Here is a 20,723-nt window from a genome sequence, read left to right as displayed (position 1 = left end):
AGTCTGACAAAACAGATATGATAACCCTAGATATGGTACATCTGGGGAGTTCCAAGTTCAACCCTCTTCTTCTGAAAAGTGAATGTCTGCAGTTCCTTCAACTGCCCTTCATGTCTTCTTCTTATCCTGCAACAGTTTTCCATTTTAGGTCTCACTCAGAGCCCAGCAATGGGACCACAGAGTGTGACCTTGATGGGCCCAGTTGAGACGAGCGCTACGGATGAACCAGCACAAGACATTGGACAGCAGGGGAGGTGTCACAGGAATTGTTCTCCCACATTCAGCAGGAAAAGGCTGGCATATACACAGGTTTAGAATGTTGGCAGCCGGATAGGGAAGGAGAGAATGGAATAGGATTGAATGGGACACCCATCACACCCAGAAGAGCTGTAAAGCCCAGATGATCCTGACCTGGCTGTGTGGGAATGAGGACCCTCTCCACAAGACATCCACAAACCACAGCACAACAGGGCCAGGGCATCACTTGAGTGATGACACCCCACTGTCCAAAGCTCTGGTCACGTCTCCAGTCCTCCAAAAAAAATATCATCAAAAGACTTTGGTCTCTAATACTTGCATTTAAAAGCTGCTGACAAGGTGACATGGACACAGACTTTAAACTGGACATGACACTGCAGAGTTGCAGGAAGGAAAACACTCCCAACCTCAGGACTCACCACTCTGAGCCAACCAGGAACTGTGGCCTGCAAAATGCCCCGAGGCCAAGGGACAAGGCTGTCCCGCCCCTCCAGAACCTGCATAGAAGCCGGCCCAGAGCCTCTCTCCCTCACACACTTCTCCTGACGCCTTCTCCTCCTGCTCCTGCTGACAAGGTGAGTCTCAAGTCCCTGACCCTGCTGCTCCTGCACTCCTGGCCCTCCTCTTCAGGCCAGCTGGGCCCCAGCCTCAGCAGCCTTCACGCCTCCCCACAGCCCCACAACAGCCTCCACACACCCTTGCCCTTCTAACACTTGACCCTTTGCAACCCTGCCCTGACCCATCCCTTCTTTTCCAGGGACCCTCCACATCACAGCCATGGCCTGCAACAACCGCTGCCAGCCCTGCGGACCCACCCCGCTGGCCAACAGCTGCAACGAGCCCTGTGCCCTGCAATGCCAGGATTCCCACGTCATCATCAACCCTTCCCCTGTGCTGATCACCCTGCCAGGACCCATCATGACCTCCTTCCCCCAGAACACCGCCGTCGGATCCACCTCCTCGGCTGCTCTGGGCAGTGAACTCAGTGCCCAGGGACAGCCCATCTCTGGTGGATTTGGCTTTGGCCTTGGCTACGGCCTGGGAGGCCTGGGCTGCTATGGCAGAAGGGGCTATGGCTACATCTGCTAAGGACCCTCAGCACCAGCCCTGACACCACCAGCTCTGGCCTCTGGCAACAGCTCCTGCAAGCAAAGCACCTCAGCTGGTGGCCTCTCTACTTGTACTTCACTCCTGATTCCTTCAGCTTCTTCCTTCTCAGCATTCTTTTACTTCAATAAAGTTCTCTTGCATCACAACCTGAGTTGCTGCCTGTTTGTTTTGAATTTCAATGGTCTCACATCCTCACCATGTGCAATGCCGGCACTCAACCATTTTGTTGGATGGAAAGGGAGCAAAGAACATTTCTTAGGAAATATATCCCCACCAACCAGTAACAACCAACACTGACATGGCAAACAGGGGAGAGGGGCAACCTTCAGGAACAAGACACAAAGCCATCACCTGGTCTAACAAAGGCTTGGACACAACAATTCTCTCCTGGACACAGCTCAGCCAAAGTCACTCTAGGCCAGCAGAGACTTCAAAAATTCTCTTCCCAGCCATGCTATTGAGTCCTCCCCATGAACAGAGGAATAACATCATGCACTTGGGCAGAAACTCCAGAGTGCAAATGCTTCCATCCCTCTTGGTCAAGCAGGCCCAGAAGGAGCACGATTTTCAGGATTATGGCTAATTCAATTTTGGAGCTCCCAGCAGGGCAAAACCATTATCTCCTATACTCTATGAGAAACGACACACATTGAAAAATTCTTGCCTCCTTTGCCCATGGAATATTGTGTCTTTTCACTTCTGCATGTGACCCCTTTCCCTTCATGTGTGCAGTGCTGACAACAGCTGGGCTCCCACACACGGGTGACACCCCTCTGCCCAGCCTTGTTTCCTCAGACTCCCAGCTCTCTCAGTGTCTCCTCAAGCAAAGATTCTCCAGCCCTTGCAATATCTCATAGCCCTCAGCTGGTCTTCGTCCACTATCACCATGTGCTTCTTCACCTGTGGAGGACAGAACTGTCCACACCAATCCACACAGGATCCTGCCAGCGCTCTAAAGAGAGGAAGGGCCACCTCCCCTGACTTCATGGCAACAATTTTCAGAAATCTGTCTTGGACACGGGTGACACACTGGTTGAAGTAATGCCCCACGGCAACTGTCTGGTCTTTTTGTTCTCCACCAGCACCACAGGGCCCTGCTCACAAAAAACACTCCTCAGACTCTGAGCCAACAGCATTACCCAGGGCCCAGTGCCATTCCTGTCCGGATGCACAACTTCACATTTCCCTTGCATGAAATCTGATTGATTCCTTTAAGCCTTAGTCTTGAGGTCCTTCTGGCTGGTGGAAAGGACAAGAAACACCTCAAACACTCCATCACTGGCCACCTCGCTAAAGGGACAACTCTCACACAGCTTACAAGGAATGGAAGAGTCCAGGAACTCAAACCTGGCACAGATGCAAAGCCCAGACCAGCCTGACAAAACTGGGATAATTTGGGCACCTCTTCACAACACAACCACAAACCCAAAACCCATGAGTTCTACAGGCTGACCTCACTGATGACACCCCAGCTCCCAAAATGTTGGTCACATCTTCAGTCCCCTTTGACACACACCATCAACACCAGCCTTTGGTGTCAAACACTCACACTTTAAAGGAGGAATGACCACGATGGAAGGGGCAGCTGCTCATACACAGCAGTGCTGCAAAACCTGCACCAGCCTGACATGGCTGCAGTGGAATGGGGCCCCTCTTCACAACACACCCACAAACAGAAGCACAAAAGTGCCATAAAATTACCTCACTGATGACAACCATATTTTTCTTGGGCTTCTGTTGTATATTCTGCTTTCTCAGACACACATCACCCATGCCAATATTCCCAAATACTAAGTCTCACATTAAAGCTGACAACAAGGTCACACAGACATGGCCTCAAAAGCCATGACAGGGCAGAGTCGTGGGGAGGAATACTCTCCCCACCTCATGACTTGCAAGGCTGAGTCTGACAAAACAGATATGATAACCCTAGATATGGTACCTCTGGGGAGTTCCAAGTTCAACCCTCTTCTTCTGAAAAGTGAATGTCTGCAGTTCCTTCAACTGCCCTTCATGTCTTCTTCTTATCCTGCAACAGTTTTCCATTTTAGGTCTCACTCAGAGCCCAGCAATGGGACCACAGAGTGTGACCTTGATGGGCCCACTTGAGACGAGCGCTACGGATGAGCCAGCACAAGACATGGGACAGCAGGGGAGGTGTCACAGGAATTGTTCTTCCGTATCCAGCATGAAAAGCCAGGTATATACACAGGTTTAGAATGTTGGCAGTGGGATAGGGAAGGAGAGAATGGAATGGAAGAGGACACCCATCACCCCAAGAAGAGCTGCAAAGCCCAGATGAGCCTGATGTGGTTGGGGGAGAATGAGGACCCTCTCCACAAGACACCCAAAAAACACAGCACACCAGGGCCAGGGGGTGACTTCAGTGATGACAACCCACTGTCCAAAGCTCAGGTCACGTCCACAGTCCTCCATAGAAAACAACTTCATCATCAAAAGATTTCGGGCTCTAATACTTGCATTTAAAAGCTGCCGACAATGTCACATGGACAAGGGCTCAAAAGTAGGACATGACACTGCAGAGTTGCAGCATGGAAAACACTCCCAACCTCAGGACTCACCACTCTGAGCCAACCAGGAACTGTGGCCTGCAAAATGCCCCAAGGCCAAGGGACAAGGCTGTCCCACCCACCCAGAACCTGCATAAAAGCCAGCCCAGAGCCTCTCTCCCTCACACACTTCTCCTGACGCCTTCTCCTTCTGCTCCGGCTGACAAGGTGAGTCTCAAGTCCCTGACCCTCCTTCTTCTGCACTCCTGGCCCCTGTCTGCCAGCACACTCAGCCCCAGCCTCAGCAGACCTCACACCTCCCCACGGCCCCACAACAGCCTCCACACTCCCTTGCCCTTCTAACGCTTGACCCTTTGAACCCCTACACCCCTGCCCTGCCTCATTCCTTCTCTTCCAGGCAACCTCCACACCACAGCCATGGCCTGCAACAACCTCTGCCGACCCTGCGGACCCACCCCGCTGGCCAACAGCTGCAACGAGCCCTGTGCCCTGCAATGCCAGGATTCCCACGTCATCATCAACCCTTCCCCTGTGCTGATCACCCTGCCAGGACCCATCATGACATCCTTCCCCCAGAACACCGCCGTCGGATCCACCTCCTCGGCTGCTCTGGGCAGTGAGCTCAGTGCCCAGGGACAGCCCATCTCTGGTGGATTTGGCTTTGGCCTTGGCTACGGCCTGGGAGGCCTGGGCTGCTATGGCAGAAGGGGTGGCTACATCTGCTAAGGGCCCTCAGCACCACCCCTGGCACCACCAGCTCTGGCCTCTGGCAACAGCTCCTGCAAGCAAAGCACCTCAGCTGGTGGCCTCTCTACTTGTACTTCACTCCTGATTCCTTCAGCTTCTTCCTTCTCAGCATTCTTTTACTTCAATAAAGTTCTCTTGCATCACAACCTGTGTTGCTGCCTGTTTGTTTTGAATTTCAATGGTCTCACATCCTCACCCTGTGCAATGCCAGCACTCAACTGTTATGTTGTATGGAAAGGGAGCAAAGAACATTTCTTAGGAAATATATCCCCACCAACCAGTAACAACCAACACTGACATGGCAAACAGGGGAGAGGGGCAACCTTCAGGAACAAGACACAAAGCCATCACCTGGTCTAACAAAGGCTTGGACACAACAATTCTCTCCTGGGCACTGCTCTGCCAAAGTCACTCTAGGCCAGCAGAGACTTCAAAAATTCTCTTCCCAGCCATGCTATTGAGTCCTCCCCATGAACAGAGGAATAACATCATGCACTTGGGCAGGAACTCCAGAGTGCAAATGCTTCCATCCCTCTTGGTCAAGCAGGCCCAGAGGAGCACGATTTTCAGGATTATGGCTAATTCAATTTTAGAGCTCCCAGGAGAGCAAACTCATTATCTCCTATATTCTATGAGAAACGACACACACTGAAAAATTCTTGCCTCCTTTGCCCATGGAATATTGTGTCTTTTCACTTCTGCATGTGACCCCTTTCCCTTCATGTGTGCAGTGCTGACAACAGCTGGGCTCCCACACACGGGTGACACCCCTCTGCCCAGCCTTGTTTCCTCAGACTCCCAGCTCTCTCAGTGTCTCCTCAAGCAAAGATTCTCCAGCCCTTGCAATATCTCATAGCCCTCAGCTGGTCTTTGTCCACTATCACCATGTGCTTCTTCACCTGTGGAGGACAGAACTGTCCACACCAATCCACACAGGATCCTGCCAGCGCTCTAAAGAGAGGAAGGGCCACCTCCCCTGACTTCATGGCAACAATTTTCAGAAATCTGTCTTGGACACGGGTGACACACTGGTTGAAGTAATGCCCCACGGCAACTGCCTGGTCTTTTTGTTCTCCACCAGCACCACAGGGCCCTGCTCACAAAAGCCACTTTCCAGACTTTCAGCCCACAGCATGATCTGGGGCCCAGTGCCATTCCTGCCCGGATGCACAACTTCATATTTCCATTGCTTGAACTTTGATTGATTCCTTTAACCCTTAGTCTTGAGGTCCTTCTGGCTGGTGGAAAGGCCAAGAAGTGCCTCAGACACTCCATCACCTGCCAGCTCTCTGAAGGGGCAACTTTCCCACTGCTTACAAGGAATGGAAGAGTCTAGGGGCTCACATCTGGCACAGATGCAAAGCCCAGACCAACCTGACAAACCAGGGATAATTTGGGCACCTCTTCACAACACAACCACAAACCCAAAACCATGAGTTCTACAGGCTGACCTCACTGCCCTCCAAATCTTGCTCACGTCTTCAGTCCCCTTTGACACACACCATCAAAACCAGCCTTTGGTTTCAAACACTCACACTTTAAAAGAGGAATGACCATGATGGAAGGGGCAGCTCCTCACGCACAGCACAGCGGCAAAGCTCGCACCAGCCTGACATGGCTGCAATGGAATGGGGCCCCTCTTCACAAGACACCCACAAAACAACCCCATACGAGTGTCACAAAATTACCTCACTGATGACACCCATATTTTCTGTAGGCTTTTGTTGGTTATTTTGGTTTCTCTGACATGCATTTTCCAAGAAAATCCTCCCAAATACCAGCTCTCACTTACAAGCTGACACCAAGGTCACACGGACATGGCCTCAAGAGCAGGACATGACACTGCAGAGCTGTGGGGAGGAAAACACTCCCCACATCGTGACTTGCAAGGCTGTGTCAGACAAAACTGATATTACAACTTCCACTCTGGTACCTCTAGAGCTTAACCAGGTCAACCCTCCTCATGTGAAAAGTGAATGTCTGTAGTTCCATCAGCTGCTCCTCACACATCTTCTCCTCATCCATCACCAACTATGGATGAACCAACAGGAGACCTTGGGGAGTATGGGAGACAGCTGTAAATCACAGGAACAGCTTCCCATCTTTAGTGAGAAAGGGCTGGAATATGGAAAGGTTTAGAAATTGCACAACATGGTTGGGAGACTGAAAATATGATGGAAGGGGACACCTGTCATCTCCAGAAGAGCTGCAAAGCCCAAACGAGCCTGACGTGGCTGTGGGGGAATGAGGCCCCTCTTCACGACGCACCCACAAAACCACAGCACACCACTACCACGATGACGACGTCCCACACCTCCAAAGCTCTGGTCATGTCTTCAGACCTCCCAGGCAAACAACTTCAACAGCAGCCTTTGGTCTTTAAAACTTGCATTTAAAAGCTGCCGCCATGGTCATGGCCTCAAGAGCAGGACATGACACTGCAGAGTTGTGGGGAGCAAAACACTCCCAACCTCAGCACTCACCAGGCCTGCAAAATGCCCCAAGGCCAAGGGACAAGGCTGTCCCGCCCTCCAGGACCAGCATAAAAGCCGGCCCAGAGCCTCTCTCCCTCACAGCCTTCTCCTGACACCTCCTGCTCCTACTCCTGCTGACAACCAGGTAAGGCTCAAGCCCCCAAACCTCCTGCTCCTGCACCCCTGGCCCCTCTCTTCCAGCACGCTCAGCCCCAGCCTCAGCAGCGCTCACTCCTCCCCGCAACAGCCTCCACACTCCATCGCTCCCTCGCACCCCCACAACCCTGTCCTACCTCATCCCTTCTCTTCCAGGCACCCTCCACATCACAGCCATGGCCTGCAACACCCTCTGCCGAGGGTGTTGCAGACCCACCCCGCTGGCCAACAGCTGCAACGAGCCCTGTGCCCTGCAATGCCAGGATTCCCACGTCATCATCAACCCTTCCCCTGTGCTGGTCACCCTGCCAGGACCCATCATGACCTCCTTCCCCCAGAACACCGCCGTCGGATCCACCTCCTCGGCTGCTCTGGGCAGTGAGCTCAGTGCCCAGGGACAGCCCATCTCTGGTGGATTTGGTGGCTTTGGCTACGGCCTGGGAGGCCTGGGCTGCTATGGCAGAAGGGGCGGCTACATCTGCTAAGGGCCCTCAGCACCAGCCCTGACACCACCAGCTCTGGCCTCTGGCAACAGCTCCTGCAAGCAAAGCACCTTGGCTGGTGGTCGTCCTACTTGAACCTGACATTGGATCCCTCCCACTCTCTGCTTCTGTCTAGTTATTCTTTTGCCTAAATAAAATTTTCCTGCAGCAAAGCCTCAGATGCCTCCTGTTCTTATGCCAGACTTCTTGCAACTACACCCAGCACAGATACTTTGCTCCCAGCCTAAATAGCTGCAGTCTCCCTGACACCATCTTCACCCTCAGAGGTGTGCCAGGACCACCCAAGGAAGGTCCCATTTCCTTGTCCCCTTTTCCTGCAAGTGCCTCGGTTTACCAGGATTTCCAGGCCATCACATCCCTTTCTGCAAGTTCCCCAGTGGACCCAGGTTATTGTTGCCTTGTCCACCTGGCTGGACAGTCCCCATTCCACCTCCCTGGGAGTCTCCAGGCCAGGATCTCACCTTGTTATGAGGTCTTCAACTGATCCCGGATGGAGATCCTCCTTTCCCCCCTCACTGCAGGGACCCACTAAGGGAGCTTCCAGGGCACCTTCCTCCCTGTTCAGGGTCCCTGGATCATCTGTGCTGGTGACCCCAAGCCACCAACCCTCTGCTCTGAGGTCACACATCACATCCCCATTATGACTTGACTCCCACCGAGTCACTGTGGATTCCTGAGGTGCAGCATGGAGACCTGGCAACAAGGTGCAGGAACAAGCCTGTGACCCTGCTGAGAAGATGGTGCCCCTTGTGCCACCTTCTTGCCTCTTTGCCTCCCAGTTTTGACACTCCAACATGGATTTTTTGGGTCATAAAGATCTTTGCTCTCCCCAAATTGCTTCTTACCACTGACGTTCACTCTTTCTTCTCCTTTGATGTGTTTTTTTTTCTCTGTACAAAGGCTCCCGGCAAAGAGGTGAGCTCTGGGCTGACACACGAGTTCAAAGTCTCCAGGGCTATTGGCAGCACTAAAATATTCATCAAAAGCAAATTAAAATAACATCTCTGGAGCAGCTGGAGCCCAGAGAGCCAGAGAACTCCAAGCACAGCTGGATTCGGATTTGGTTCAAAGAAGAAGAGTTTGCTGACGAACAAAGCCCTTCCTTAAAACCAAAACTAAACAGCCCCTGCAGTTGAGCTGGGAAAGGAGAGAGGGAATAGTTTGGAACTGTTTGGCCTTTTTATTTCTCGATTTAGTTAAATAGTGCATTTCCCCTGGTTGGCCTTGAGGCACCAACTTCAGCTCATCTTAAAATAAAGTCTAACCCATAAAAAGACAAATTTAAGTAATCCGTGCTCTTATACTCATTCACCTTGGAGTTCATCCAGCTTGACATCAACACTTGGACTGAAACAAGAGCAGGATTTCACCTTCCCAAGGTCCTGGGACATGCCCAAGCAGCCAGGCCCAGCGGGATGTCTGCCTCATCCCAAACCTGCGCCAGAGACGCTCTTTTTGGGCACAGTCAGCTCACGTGGGTTCCAGGGAACACTGGGAGGAGGCTCAGATCCACATCCACAGTGCCCTGTGCCCACATTCCTCTCTCCCATCCACCCTGGGAAATCCAGGTCCCTTGGGTTGCTTCCTGCCCGGTTCTCTGCACTCCATCCGAGGAGACCCCGGTGGGTTGGGCTGGAAGAGTGAGAAGAGAGGCACTCTTCCAGTGCCTCTCACGATGGGATTCACACCCACCTAGCCAAGATCCCACTCCCAGAATAACCCCAAACCCCATCATGGTTTGCAGTGGCAGGTTCATCTCCCTCCTCCAGAGGACTGGACTCGACAAGACACAAATCCAAAATGATGGTGGAAAGGACATTCTTGTGCAGCAGCTGCTCCCAATCCAGTGAAGAGAGTTTCTTGGAATATCTGTGGCCCATCACCCCCATCCCCATCCCAGTCTTCCCCCTCTGTGCTTTTGGATAATTCCCACTGCCAAAGGGCTGCACATTGTGGGGAGCGACCCCAAATCCCTATGGAAACTGGCACAGGCCATCCTGTGGGACAAGGCCTGGAAAAGGGGTCACTGCTGGTGTGCTGCTCCCTAAAAAAGAGCCGCAAAGCTGGAATTTTAGCAGGGAAGAGATGCTTAGAGCTGTCTCACCTGGGCTCCTGGAGCTTGGCTGCAGCCGTAAAGCATCATCCTCGGACAGCTTCCACCTGGGATAGGCTGTACCTGGGGATCTCATACCCATCTGCCCCACTTTCCTACGAGGCACGGGGAGGGCAGAGCAGGGAGTGGAGCTGGACCCAAAACCGGGCCCGTTCCAGAGAAATAGGTCACCCACAAGGAAGCTTCGTTACGGAAACGACGCCTCACACGAAGCAGCGGTTCTCCGACAGGATCTGGCCAAGCCACCCGAGCTTTATCCTGCCGGCTGGAAGGTCCTCTGGGATGTCCTCTGGATCATGTCACGCAGACGCCCTGCCCAGATGAGCTAATGGGTCTGCTGCAGGCTTTGATCCTCAAATCCCAAGGCCTTGTTAGATAACATCAGAAGCCTGGGTGATATTTCATTAACAAACGAGTCTGTCCCATGTGGTCGCTGCAACTTTATCCCTTTCCCCTGTGATCCTCCCTCATGTTCCAACATTTCTTTGGTTAATTAGCCCCAGAATTAGCATATTTAAGCTCCAAAATTACTACATTTAATGCAACACCGTGGTTATTCGAGTGCTGTCACAGCAGCTCTTGGCTGCACCACCTCCCAGCAATTCCTTGGCCGAAATACGGGTTTATCCCTAATTAGTCTCCCAAAACTTGCAGGAGGCAGCAGGGAGATCTTATTCTCCCACCAGCAGGTGGAAAATCTTCCTTGGCTTTTCCCCCCATCCCTGGGATTGTTCAAGGTCACGTTGGAGCAACCTGGCCTAGTGGAAGGTGTCCCTGCCTGTGGCAGGGGATTGGAATGGGATGATTTTTATTTATGGGAATTATTTTATTCCAACCCAAACCCTTTTATTCCATAATTTCGCCGTGAAGTGAGGTGGAAGCGTGGACGCAGCTGGATCTGACTCATCCCGACACCAAGGTGAGGTTTCTTCTTGCCAAACCTCAGTGTCTTGTGGAGGATGCAGGACTGACGTGGAATTAGCTGGCATGGAGAAGGAGCTTCAGCGTCCATCCCTGGCTCCCTGGGTGAGATCAGCCAGGGAATCCTCTAAAACACCAGGTGGGAACAACACCAAGACCCCTGGGAGTGGGATTTTGGAACTGGGAAAGGCCTGGGCACATTCTGGGACTCAGCCAGCTGGGAGAGGGGATGGGCACTTCCAGGGGACAGAGGCACAAGGTGACATCTTTTAATATGCAAATGACCCCCCAATTCCCAGCAAGGAGGTCCTCAAGGATTCAGCCTTCCCTGAGACTTTCCCAGAGGAACAGGGAACATTTCCAGGTCTCAGCCAGGAGAAAAGGAATGAAAAACTCTCATTCTATCGCTCCTCGACACTGGGGCTATCCAGGGCTTTGGCGGGAGGACTGTGGGAGTTCCTGGCTGGGTCTCCCTTAATTCCACTTTCAAAATTTTAATTTAGAGCAAAGCCCTGCTTTTGCCTCGCAAAAAAATCCCAAAGGAAAAGCCAGCTGGATGTGGGGGTGGAGGGGGTGCCTTCAAAACCATCCCCCACATGCAGGAAAGCTCTGCTCATTTTTAGTCTCAGCTTAAGTGCATTAAAAGTGATTAAAACGTTTTCACATCGAAATCCCTTTTGATGAGCCCCTTGCGGGGGGGGTCACCTAGGAACCCCCTTTCCCTGCACCCCCTTCCTTTCCTGCACCCCTTCCCATGAACTCCCTTAAAACCCTTTCCTTTCCTTTCCTTTCCTTTCCTTTCCTTTCCTTTCCTTTCCTTTCCTTTCCTTTCCTTTCCTTTCCTTTCCTTTCCTTTCCTTTCCTTTCCTTTCCTTTCCTTTCCTTTCCTTTCCTTTCCTTTCCTTTCCTTTCCTTTCCTTTCCTTTCCTTTCCTTTCCTTTCCTTTCCTTTCCTTTCCTTTCCTTTCCTTTCCTTTCCTCATGCATCCCCTTCCCATCCACCCTTCCCTGTCCCTGCACCTCCATTCCCTTCTCTGCACCCCCATTCCCTTCCCCTGCACCTCATTTCCCCACCCGCTTCTCTTCCCCTACACCCCTTTCCCTTATCCCTCTTCCCTTCCCAAAATCTTCTCCCCTGCTCTCCCTCATTTCCCCTCCTCCTGGGCACGGACTACATTTCCCGAAGAGCCAAGCGGCAGCGCCCCATGACGATGCGGAAGAAGCCGAGCGCAGCCGAACCCTCACCGGGCCGAGACGAAGCGATTCGAAGCGAAGCCGAACTCAGCCGAGCCCCATGACGAGCTGACCCGAGTGAGCCCGAAAGCAGCCGAGCCGCCACCTAGCCGAGCGCAGCCGAACCTAGCCGAGCCTCCACGAAGCGCTGCCGAGCAGACCCGAGCACAGCCGAACCTAGCCGAGCCTCCACCGAGCCGAGCCGCGCGCAGCCGAACACAGCCGAGCCCCCTCCGACTCAACCCGAACCCGAGCCGAGCCGAGAGCAGCCGAACTCAACCGAGCGGATCCGAGCGCACCCGAGTGGCCCCGAATCCAGCCGAGGGTGAGACGCGCCCCTCACCCCATTGCGGGACATTTGAGGGGACAGGAGCCCCCCCAGGCCGGTGGGGACGAGAAGCGGGGGGTCCCCAAAGTGGGGGGACAGGACGGCGGGGAGGGCAGGGGGACGGGAGGTTGTGGGTTGGGAGGGGGGACGCGCTGCGGGACGGAAGGGTGTGTGGGGAGATGGGGGTGCAGGAGTGGGATTTGGGGTGCAGGGGAGGTGGGGAGGGGTTAGGACTGGGTTCAGAGCTGGGATTTGGGGTGCAGTTCTGAGGTTTGAGGGGCAGGGGAGGCTTGGGATGCAATCCTGGGTGCGGACCTGGGATTTGGGGTGCAGGGAAGGGTTAGGTTGCAAACATAGGACCTGGGGTGCAGGGGGAAATTTGAGGTTCAGGGGGAGATCTGCAGTGCAGACCCGGGGTGCAGAGGGAGATTTGGGGTACAGAAGGAGAATCTGGGGTGCAGGGGGAGATTTGGGCTGTAGAGACAAGACTTGGGGGTTCAGGAGTAGATCTGGGATGCAGCCCTGAGGTGCGGGGGGGGGGGATCTGGGGGTGTGGGAGGCGATTTGGGGGTGCAGAAGGAGATTTGGGGCACACACCTGGGGGTGCAGGTGGCCCTCCCTTTCCAGAGGCCGGGCCAGTGCCACGTGGCAGGTCTGGCCCTGGCCCAGGTGGCCTCCAGCTGAGGAGTTTCAGCCCCGTCACAGCCAAACACGCCCCTTTTTGCCCAGAAACGCAGAAATTTCCCCCCAAAACCCCCATCCCACCCGCCTGGGCTGTGGGGGATGCCCGTGGGTGCCCGCACCAGGGTGGTCCGTGCCGAGGCGATCCCAGCTCGTCCCCCCGGCTCCTCCCTGCAGGGTTTTGGCCATGACGGAGGTGACCAAGCGCATCCTGGTGACAGGTGGCACCGGCCTGGTGGGCAGAGCCATCGAGAAGGTGGTGGCCGATGGAGAGGGGCGGCCGGACGAGGAGTGGATCTTCGTGTCCTCCCGAGACGCCGACTTGACGTGAGTCGGGCTTTTTCCCTTGGAAATTTGCTCTACCAACCCCAACAAACCCCAGAATTTCCCATCCCTGGACTCGGTTTTTCCTCGGAATCTCCCCAGTCTGCTCTGGTGACCCCAAAATTTCCCATCCCAGAATTTGGTTTTTCCTTGGAAATGCCTCAATTTGCTCTGTTGACCCCAATGAATCCCAAATTTCCCCATTCCAGTGTTTGATTTTTCCTTGGAAACAACCCAATCTACTCTGTTGACCCTGACAAACCCCAAAATTTCCCATCCCTGGACTTGGTTTTTCCTCTGAATCTCCCCAGTCTGCTCTGGTGACCCCAAAATTTCTTATTCCCAAATTTTGTTTTTCCTTGGAAAGAACCCAATCTGCTCTGTTGACCCTGACAAATCCCAAAATTTCCCATCCTGGGATTTGGTTTTTCCACTAAAAGATCCCAGGCTGCTCTGTTGACCTCACTGAACCCCCAAATTTTCCCATCCCAGGATTGGGTTTTTCCTTGGAATTGCCCCAATCTGCTCTGGTGACCCCAAACTTTCCTATCCCTGGTTTTGGATTTTCCTTTGAAACACCTCCGTCTGCTCTGTTTACCCCACTGAATCCCAAATTTCCCCATTCCAGGATTTGACTTTTCCTTGGAAACAGCCCAGTCTGCTCTGTTGGCCCTGACAAACCCCAAAATTTTCCATTCCAGAATTTGGGTTTTCCTTGGAAAGACCCCAATCTGCTCTGTTGACCTCACCCAATCCCAAATTTTCCCATCCCGAGGTTGGGTTTTTCCTTAGAAACTCCCCAATCTGCCGCCACCGAACCCCAACATTTCCTCTTCTAGGATTGGATTTTTCCTTGGAAACACCTCCATTTGCTCTGCTGACCCCACTGAATCCCAAAATTTCCCATTCCAGGAGCAGCTCCGAGACCAAAGCCCTGTTTGAGAGGCACAAGCCCACCCACGTCATCCACCTGGCCGCCATGGTCGGAGGCCTTTTCAAAAACATCCGCTCCAACCTGGATTTTTGGGTGAGCACCCACAGAATTGGCACTGCTGGGATCCCCGTGGGTCCTGTGCTCCCTAAACTGGGATAGGGGCACACAAGGATGTGGCTTGCTTTGCTCTCCTGGAGCCAAACCGGAGCTCCAGTGGTTTCTGGAGTTATTAATGAGTTGTTGGTGAAGGGATTTGGGGATCCTCGACCCCACAATCTTGATAAATGCCCCTTTTCCCAGAGGACAAACATCCACATCAATGACAACGTCCTGCACTCGGCCCACGAGTCAGGGGTGCAGAAGGTGGTCTCCTGCCTCTCCACCTGCATCTTCCCGGACAAGACCACCTACCCCATTGACGAGACCATGGTGAGAATCCCCATTCCCACGCAAAATCCAGGGAAAGTCCCTGCCCTGCTTAATTTATCTGCTCTGATGTTCCCAGATCCACAACGGGCCGCCTCATAGCTCCAACTTTGGCTACTCCTACGCCAAGAGGATGATTGATGTCCAAAACAGGTGAACTGGGGACAATGGGAGCAGCCATTGGTTTTCAAGGCAAGGGGAATCCAGTGGGATTTCCAGTTGGAAGCTGGGGAGATACCTGGGCTCAGCAGGTGAAGGTGCTGCTGGCCGGGGTTTTTTTGGGGGCACATCAGTGCTGGAGGAAGGGGCTTGACAGCCCACCCACCATCCCTTCCCTGCTCTCATCCAGGGGTTATTCCGAGCAGCATGGCCGACGCTTCACCGCCGTCATTCCCACCAACGTCTTCGGGCCGCACGACAACTTCAACATCGAGGACGGCCACGTCCTGCCGGGGCTCATCCACAAGGTCTACCTGGCCAAACGTGAGGGTGGCAGGACTTCCAGGGATTTTCTGGGGAGAAATGAGGGTTTTTTTTTTTTCTTTCCCACCTGCTCTGTGGGGTGGCTAGAGGTGGCTCTGGTGGTCATGGCTCCTTCCTCCTTCAGAGTCCGGCTCTGCTCTGACCGTCTGGGGAACGGGCAAGCCCAGGAGACAGTTCATCTATTCCCTGGTAGGTGTGGCCTTGGGAAGCAGGGAATGGGGCTGGAGGACCCACTGGCAGGACCCCAGAGGGGTCTGAACCCCCCCCGGCTTCTCCTGGGCCATCCGCAGAGTTGTGTCCCCTTGGGATGGGAGGGATGGGGGACATCAGTGACCCCTCCAAGAGTTGTCTGCTTTTCCACAGGACCTGGCCCGACTTTTCCTTTGGGTCCTGCGGGAATACGATGAGGTGGAACCAATCATTTTGTCAGGTAAGCCCTGGCTGCCCCCAAGAAGTCCCCTCTCCATGAGGGAACAGCCACGATCTTTCCCTTCTCCACAGTGGGAGAAGAAGATGAAGTCTCCATCCAGGAAGCGGCAGAGGCCATCGCGGAGGCCATGGAATTCAGGGGAGAGCTCGTTGTATCCTTCACAAAAGGTTAAGCCCCTCTTCCCACCAGCTCCCCTGGGAGATTCCATGATCCAGAGGATCCTTCCCACCAAAAGAGCAAAAGCAAGACCTGTTCTTCCTCCTTAATTCTTCCCATCCCAGTTTGACGCCACCAAGTCCGATGGGCAGTTCAAGAAGACGGCCAGCAATGCCAAGCTCCGGCGGTACCTGCCCGGATTCCAGTTCACACCTTTCAGGAAAGGTGAGGTGGGGGAGTCTTCAGGAGACACCGGGGGTCCTACCCCGTGCCATCAGCCTTGGTGGCATTGAGGTGGTCCATCCTTCCCGGGTGAAGAATGAAGGTGGTGAAACTCCTTGCCCAGGGAGGTGGTGGTTTCTCCATCCCTGGAAATATCCAAGGTCAGGTTGGATGGGGGATGGAGCAACCTGGTCTCTTGGGAGGTATCTCCTTGCATGGTGGTTGGATGAGAAGACCTAAAGAAGTCCCTTCCAACCCACCCTATTCCATGATTCTCTGACCAAAATCCATTCCAAATCCCTCAAACTAGTCCCGTGATTCTCTGACCAAAATCCATTCCTAATCCCTCAAACTAGTCCCGTGATTCTCTGACTAAAATCCATTCCCAGTCCCCCAAACCCATCCCATGATTCTCTGACCAAAATCCATTCCCAATCCCAAAACCCATCCAGTGATTCTCTGACCAAAATCCGTTCCCAAAATCCATTCCCAATCCCCAAACCCATCCCATTTTCTCCCTCCCCAGCCGTGAAGGAAACCTGTGCCTGGTTCAACGCCAACTATGCCAACGCCAGGAAGTGACGGCACCGGGACTGGCACCACCCGGCGCCGGGATCGTCCTCTTCAACTCAGGGTTGTCCTTTGCTGGGGCAGAGGATGGGGCTGGGGGTGGGGTGACAGTGACATTTCCAAAGTAAAAGTGGGAGCCCGGGGAGCCCACATTCCTGCCCCACTGCTGGGAGCGGCGCAGGATGCCCAGGGCAGCGGGGGAGGAAAGTTGGAGCATCCCAAAAAGATCCCAAATCAAGTGGTAGGAGCCAACTGTGTCCAAGAGGGTGGTGGCTCTGAGCTGTTAATGAGCTACACTAATTACCTGCAATTAGGTGTAGTAAAGGGAAGGCAATCGGGATTCCAGGGCATGGAAATGGCAGCAGGGAATTTGCTGCTGCTCTTGGCATGTGGGGATGATCCCACAGCCCCCTGTCTCAGGATAGGAATGGGAAAGACTCCAGCTGTAAATGTGGCATTTATTAAAATATATGCAAACAGCTTAAAACTGGTGGGATAATGAACATCTGCCCTGTACCCACATCCAGTGGCATCCTTAGGGTCCATGATCTCCACCAGGATCTGGAATAGCCATAAAAAGAGTTAAAACCCCTCAGGGAGGGGGTAGAGGGTCAAAAATGGTGGGAGGAATCCATGGCCAAGCTACTGCTGGTGGTGTGGATGTGACAGAATTCCTGCCCGGGAATCGCTTTCTTCCGGCACCGCTGCCCAGCCCTGGTGAGCCCCTGGCACAGGGACCTACAGAGGAGACACCCATCAGCACCCCAGGAAGCCACCAGCAGTGGGGTCTCCCCCTGAGGTGACAACCAAGACATGGAGAAGGGACATTCTGGGTGGTTGGTGCTCACATGTTGGCCCTTGGGCTGCAGGGTTTGGGCTCCCAGAGCTTCCCAGCATCCATGAGTGGCTCCGGTGTCACCTGGTTTGGGAAGAAGGGGGTTCCTGCAGATGTCCCTTGTCCCCTGGGATGCCTGGGCCATCCTTCAGGACACCCTATTCCACCCCAAATTCCTCCCTGTATGTCATATCCCCAGCCCTGTCTGTCTCCCAGTGGGTTGTCCCACCACCCAGAGGTGCCACCATGGTGAGGACACCCCAACCTTGGAGGACCTGACCCTCAGTGAGACCCAGGTGGCCCCCAAGAGCAGGTTTTGGGGGACAACACCAACATGGGGACATCCCACCCAGCACCTTACCCCACACGAGGTCGGTGTTGTCCTCTGGCCACCGGGGTTGGGTGACACCTGCCCTGTGAATTCGGGAATGTCCCTGGCCACCTCTTGGGGCTGCTCCAGGTGTGAGGGGTCTGCAAGAACATGGCAGGGGTGGAGATACCCTCCCAGTGCTCCTGTCCCCAGGCAGAGGATGGGGACACTCTGGGGTGGTGTCACATGCCCTGGCAGAGCTTGGGGACACTCTGGGATTAACACACGTGTCCCAGCACAAGGTGGGGACGTGTCAGGGTTTCGGATCCGTGTCCTACAGCCACCACACCTCCCACCTTGTGGGCACCTCTCATCTCGCAGGCAGCTCATCTCCATCCTGTCCAGCTCCTCTTGCAGCAGCTCCATATCGCATTCCCTGTGTGGGAAGAAGGAAAACCGGACTCCTGTCACCTTGGTGGCTTCTGTGTCACCACCACCACGTAGACATGCACCTCTCCAGCCTCTCCACACCCTTCTCTGGGCAGAAATAGGTCAGGGAGTTGGGAAGAGGCCCAGAAGCCATAGGAAAGCCATCAGGATACATCCTGTCCTTTCCTGGAGACCTCTGCCAAATGGCTCCAGGATGGGACACCCAGGGATGGGACTTTGAGCAGAAACAGGACATGGAGTTGGGATGAGATGCCCCAAAACCACAGGAAACCCATCCAAGATGTGTCCTGTCCTTCCCTGGAGACCTCTGCCAGATGGCTCCAGGGTGGAACACCCAGGATGGGAAATTCAGGATGAGGCACCAAGGATGGGATGCCCAGGATGGAACATCTGAACAGAAATGGTGCAAGGAGTTGGGATGAGGTGTCCAAAAGCCATAGGGAGGCCACCAAGATGTGTCCTGTCCCTTCCTGAGAACTTCTGCCAGATGGCTCCAGGGTGGAAAATCCAGGGTGGGACACCAAGGATGGCACCCAGCAGCTCCCAAGGGTTCCATGCCACCTCCTCAACCATCTCCTACCTCTCCGGGGTGGAGGTGAGCCGGTACCGGGGCTCTTCCCGAGGAACCACTGGCCGGATCCTTCCGGCACCACGGCAGGCAGATGCCAGCAGCCAATGCCCTGTGGGAAAACGAGAGGGTGGGAGAGGACAGAGCTCCCCCTCGGGTGGTGTGTCCCCAACCACTGCCCCCACAACTTGTCCCCACCTGCCGCAGCAAGGACCAGGAAAGTGGAGATCGCTGGGATGCCGAGAGCGCTGGAAGCGAGGAAGAGGAGGAGAAAGATGGCCCGGAATGACGCCGGCACCAGTGGGAGAACCAGGAGCGTGAAGTATGAGCCGTATGGGACGCAGGAGGAGGTGGCACTTTGGCTCTGACCTGTGGGACGGGGAAGAAGAGCCTGGTGTTGGCACCCATCAGCTCCCATCAATCCTCCAGCCCCCATTCCCGCTCACCACCCAGGTCAGGGATGGCTTTGAGGTGCTCCAGGTGCTTTTCCAGCCGGCTTCGTGCATCTTCCAAGGCCGTCAGCATCAGCTCCAGGCTCTGGTTGACCCTCCGCAGCTTCTCCATCACTTCCTGAAGGACCAGGATGTTGTCTGCATATGAAAAAGATGGATACAGCAGTGGGATGAGCCAGGGGAAATGCACCCCGGTGTGAAAAATGGGATTCCATGAATCCCATTGGAATGGGATTTGCCGTGTTCCCACCTGGTTGGGGACGAACGTCCTGAGGTCTTTCCTGCTCCTGATGGAGGTTGGATGGGACAACCTGGTGCCCTCCCCGGAGCTCCGCAGCCCCACGGCTGCTCACATTCCCTGTGAGGAGGTAAAAGAGGTCGCATCAATCCTGAAGTGGGATATGGGAATGTTGCAGCATCCCAACGCTGGCTCGTACCCATCCGGTGGGCGATGTCCTGCACGAGCTGGGCCACGGGGGTCTCATCCAGTGCCAACCTCATCCAAGTCTCCCAGAGCTGCTCCTGAGGCGAATATTTGGGGGGTGATGATGGGGGAATGCTGATTTTCCCCATGGACACCCCAAATGCACCCCTGGGTACTCCCAGCACGGGATGGGAAGACAGAGGAGGGGGTTTGGGGACATAAAGTATGGAAAAAGCTGCAAACTCACCCCAGAACTTGGCCTTCACCCCCCAAAAAACATCCCTACACCAAGCAAAGAGGCTGCCCAGGATGAGGAATCCCAGAATCCAAATTTCCCAGCCAGAGGGAGTCCCACAGCCACCAGACAGTAACAGGAGTCCAGGTGTGACATCTCCTGGGATGTGGCTTCATCCTAGAACTGGCTGTCACCCGTGGTTGCTGTGATTTGTGGGGGGAACCCCAGCTCTGGGGGCGGGTCCCCACCTTCTCTGAGAGGGCAGCGAGGCCCAGCCACCCCAAAAACCCGGCAGTGGCGCAGAGGAGCAGCACAGCCCGGGAGCTTTGGAGCAGCATGATGGGAATGGAGGGGGTCCTGTGGAGAAAAGAGGGTAAGGAAAAGCCCGCCATACTCATGGAAAAATTACAGGACCCCCCCTCCCCAAATTTCAGGGTCCCCTCCACCAAGGGAACCTCCCCTAGTCCCAGGGATGCCAGTGGGTGAGGAGAACCCTGGAGTGGGAAGCAGCTCCTACATCCACCGAGAAATTAGGGGACACCCCCTCGGAGGGTACCCCCCACAAACCCGTGGATGCCGACGGGTGGGGGACCTGTGGGGCGAGGAGCGTGGGGAGCACCTCCCACATCCACGGACAACTTTGGGGGACCTCCCCCACGCCAAATTTACTCCCCCACCCCCGTGGTGGGGATCCCCCCGTGGCCCTAAAGGTGCTGGGGCACCGCTGAGCGCTGCGGGGAAGGTTTGGAAAGGTTTGGGAGCAGCCGGGAATTCCCTCCAGGACCCCCACGCGTGGACCTGCGCTAACCACGTGGCGCCGGCGCCTGCGCAGTTTCCCTTCCTTGCTCCT

The 20,723-nt window shown here is 54.6% G+C and overlaps 6 protein-coding genes across 14 annotated transcripts in view; 4 read left to right on the top strand and 2 right to left on the bottom strand.

The window, feature by feature from the left end:
- Positions 1-8,389, bottom strand: part of LOC128783602 (feather beta keratin-like) — a 59,165-nt gene extending 50,776 nt beyond the window's left edge. For all 5 annotated transcript variants that reach the window (XM_053934519.1, XM_053934500.1, XM_053934510.1 and 2 more), the window contains exon 1: positions 8,241-8,389. The gene's annotated coding sequence lies outside the window, so the exon portion shown is untranslated. The remainder of the gene's footprint in view (positions 1-8,240) is intronic.
- On the top strand, positions 698-1,347 carry LOC128783660 (feather beta keratin-like). The gene is made up of 2 exons (XM_053934614.1): positions 698-833; positions 1,016-1,347. Exon 2 carries the CDS (start codon positions 1,036-1,038, stop codon positions 1,345-1,347), a length of 312 nt encoding a protein of 103 aa, XP_053790589.1. The 5' UTR covers positions 698-833; positions 1,016-1,035.
- LOC128783674 (feather beta keratin-like) lies at positions 4,028-4,775 on the top strand. Its single transcript, XM_053934654.1, has 2 exons — positions 4,028-4,106; positions 4,297-4,775. The coding sequence occupies exon 2, from the start codon at positions 4,317-4,319 to the stop codon at positions 4,623-4,625; it is 309 nt and encodes a 102-aa protein (XP_053790629.1). The 5' UTR covers positions 4,028-4,106; positions 4,297-4,316; the 3' UTR covers positions 4,626-4,775.
- Positions 6,812-7,937, top strand: LOC128783669 (feather beta keratin-like). Its single transcript, XM_053934642.1, has 2 exons — positions 6,812-7,265; positions 7,433-7,937. Exon 2 carries the CDS (start codon positions 7,453-7,455, stop codon positions 7,759-7,761), a length of 309 nt encoding a protein of 102 aa, XP_053790617.1. The 5' UTR covers positions 6,812-7,265; positions 7,433-7,452; the 3' UTR covers positions 7,762-7,937.
- Positions 8,390-11,902: 3,513 nt separating the features above from the next.
- On the top strand, positions 11,903-17,086 carry GFUS (GDP-L-fucose synthase). 4 transcript variants are annotated; one of them, XM_053944401.1, is made up of 11 exons: positions 11,912-12,370; positions 13,232-13,381; positions 14,291-14,405; positions 14,613-14,741; positions 14,818-14,891; positions 15,088-15,205; positions 15,309-15,410; positions 15,585-15,651; positions 15,723-15,802; positions 15,933-16,032; positions 16,556-17,086. In XM_053944401.1, exons 2-11 carry the CDS (start codon positions 13,242-13,244, stop codon positions 16,609-16,611), a joined length of 981 nt encoding a protein of 326 aa, XP_053800376.1. In that variant the 5' UTR covers positions 11,912-12,370; positions 13,232-13,241; the 3' UTR covers positions 16,612-17,086. The 4 variants fall into 4 exon arrangements, with proteins under 4 accessions (XP_053800396.1, XP_053800376.1, XP_053800386.1 ...); XM_053944411.1 differs by having other exon boundaries at positions 11,914-12,370; positions 15,088-15,221; positions 15,346-15,410; XM_053944421.1 differs by lacking the exon at positions 16,556-17,086 and having other exon boundaries at positions 11,903-12,370; positions 15,723-15,818; positions 15,933-16,020.
- On the bottom strand, positions 17,038-20,331 carry LOC128789002 (uncharacterized). 2 transcript variants are annotated; one of them, XM_053944376.1, is made up of 10 exons: positions 20,122-20,331; positions 19,652-19,736; positions 19,465-19,572; positions 19,209-19,352; positions 18,961-19,131; positions 18,775-18,874; positions 18,101-18,180; positions 17,796-17,905; positions 17,448-17,518; positions 17,038-17,337 (listed from the first exon to the last, which is right to left on the bottom strand). In XM_053944376.1, the coding sequence occupies exons 1-10, from the start codon at positions 20,269-20,271 to the stop codon at positions 17,211-17,213; spliced, it is 1,146 nt and encodes a 381-aa protein (XP_053800351.1). In that variant the 5' UTR covers positions 20,272-20,331; the 3' UTR covers positions 17,038-17,210. The 2 variants fall into 2 exon arrangements, with proteins under 2 accessions (XP_053800351.1, XP_053800361.1); XM_053944386.1 differs by having other exon boundaries at positions 18,112-18,180.
- Positions 20,332-20,723: the final 392 nt, after the last annotated feature.

Source organism: Vidua chalybeata, chromosome 1, assembly GCF_026979565.1.
Source record: "Vidua chalybeata isolate OUT-0048 chromosome 1, bVidCha1 merged haplotype, whole genome shotgun sequence".
Classification (NCBI taxonomy): Eukaryota; Metazoa; Chordata; class Aves; order Passeriformes; family Viduidae; genus Vidua; species Vidua chalybeata.
This window is presented reverse-complemented; position numbering and strand designations above follow the sequence as displayed.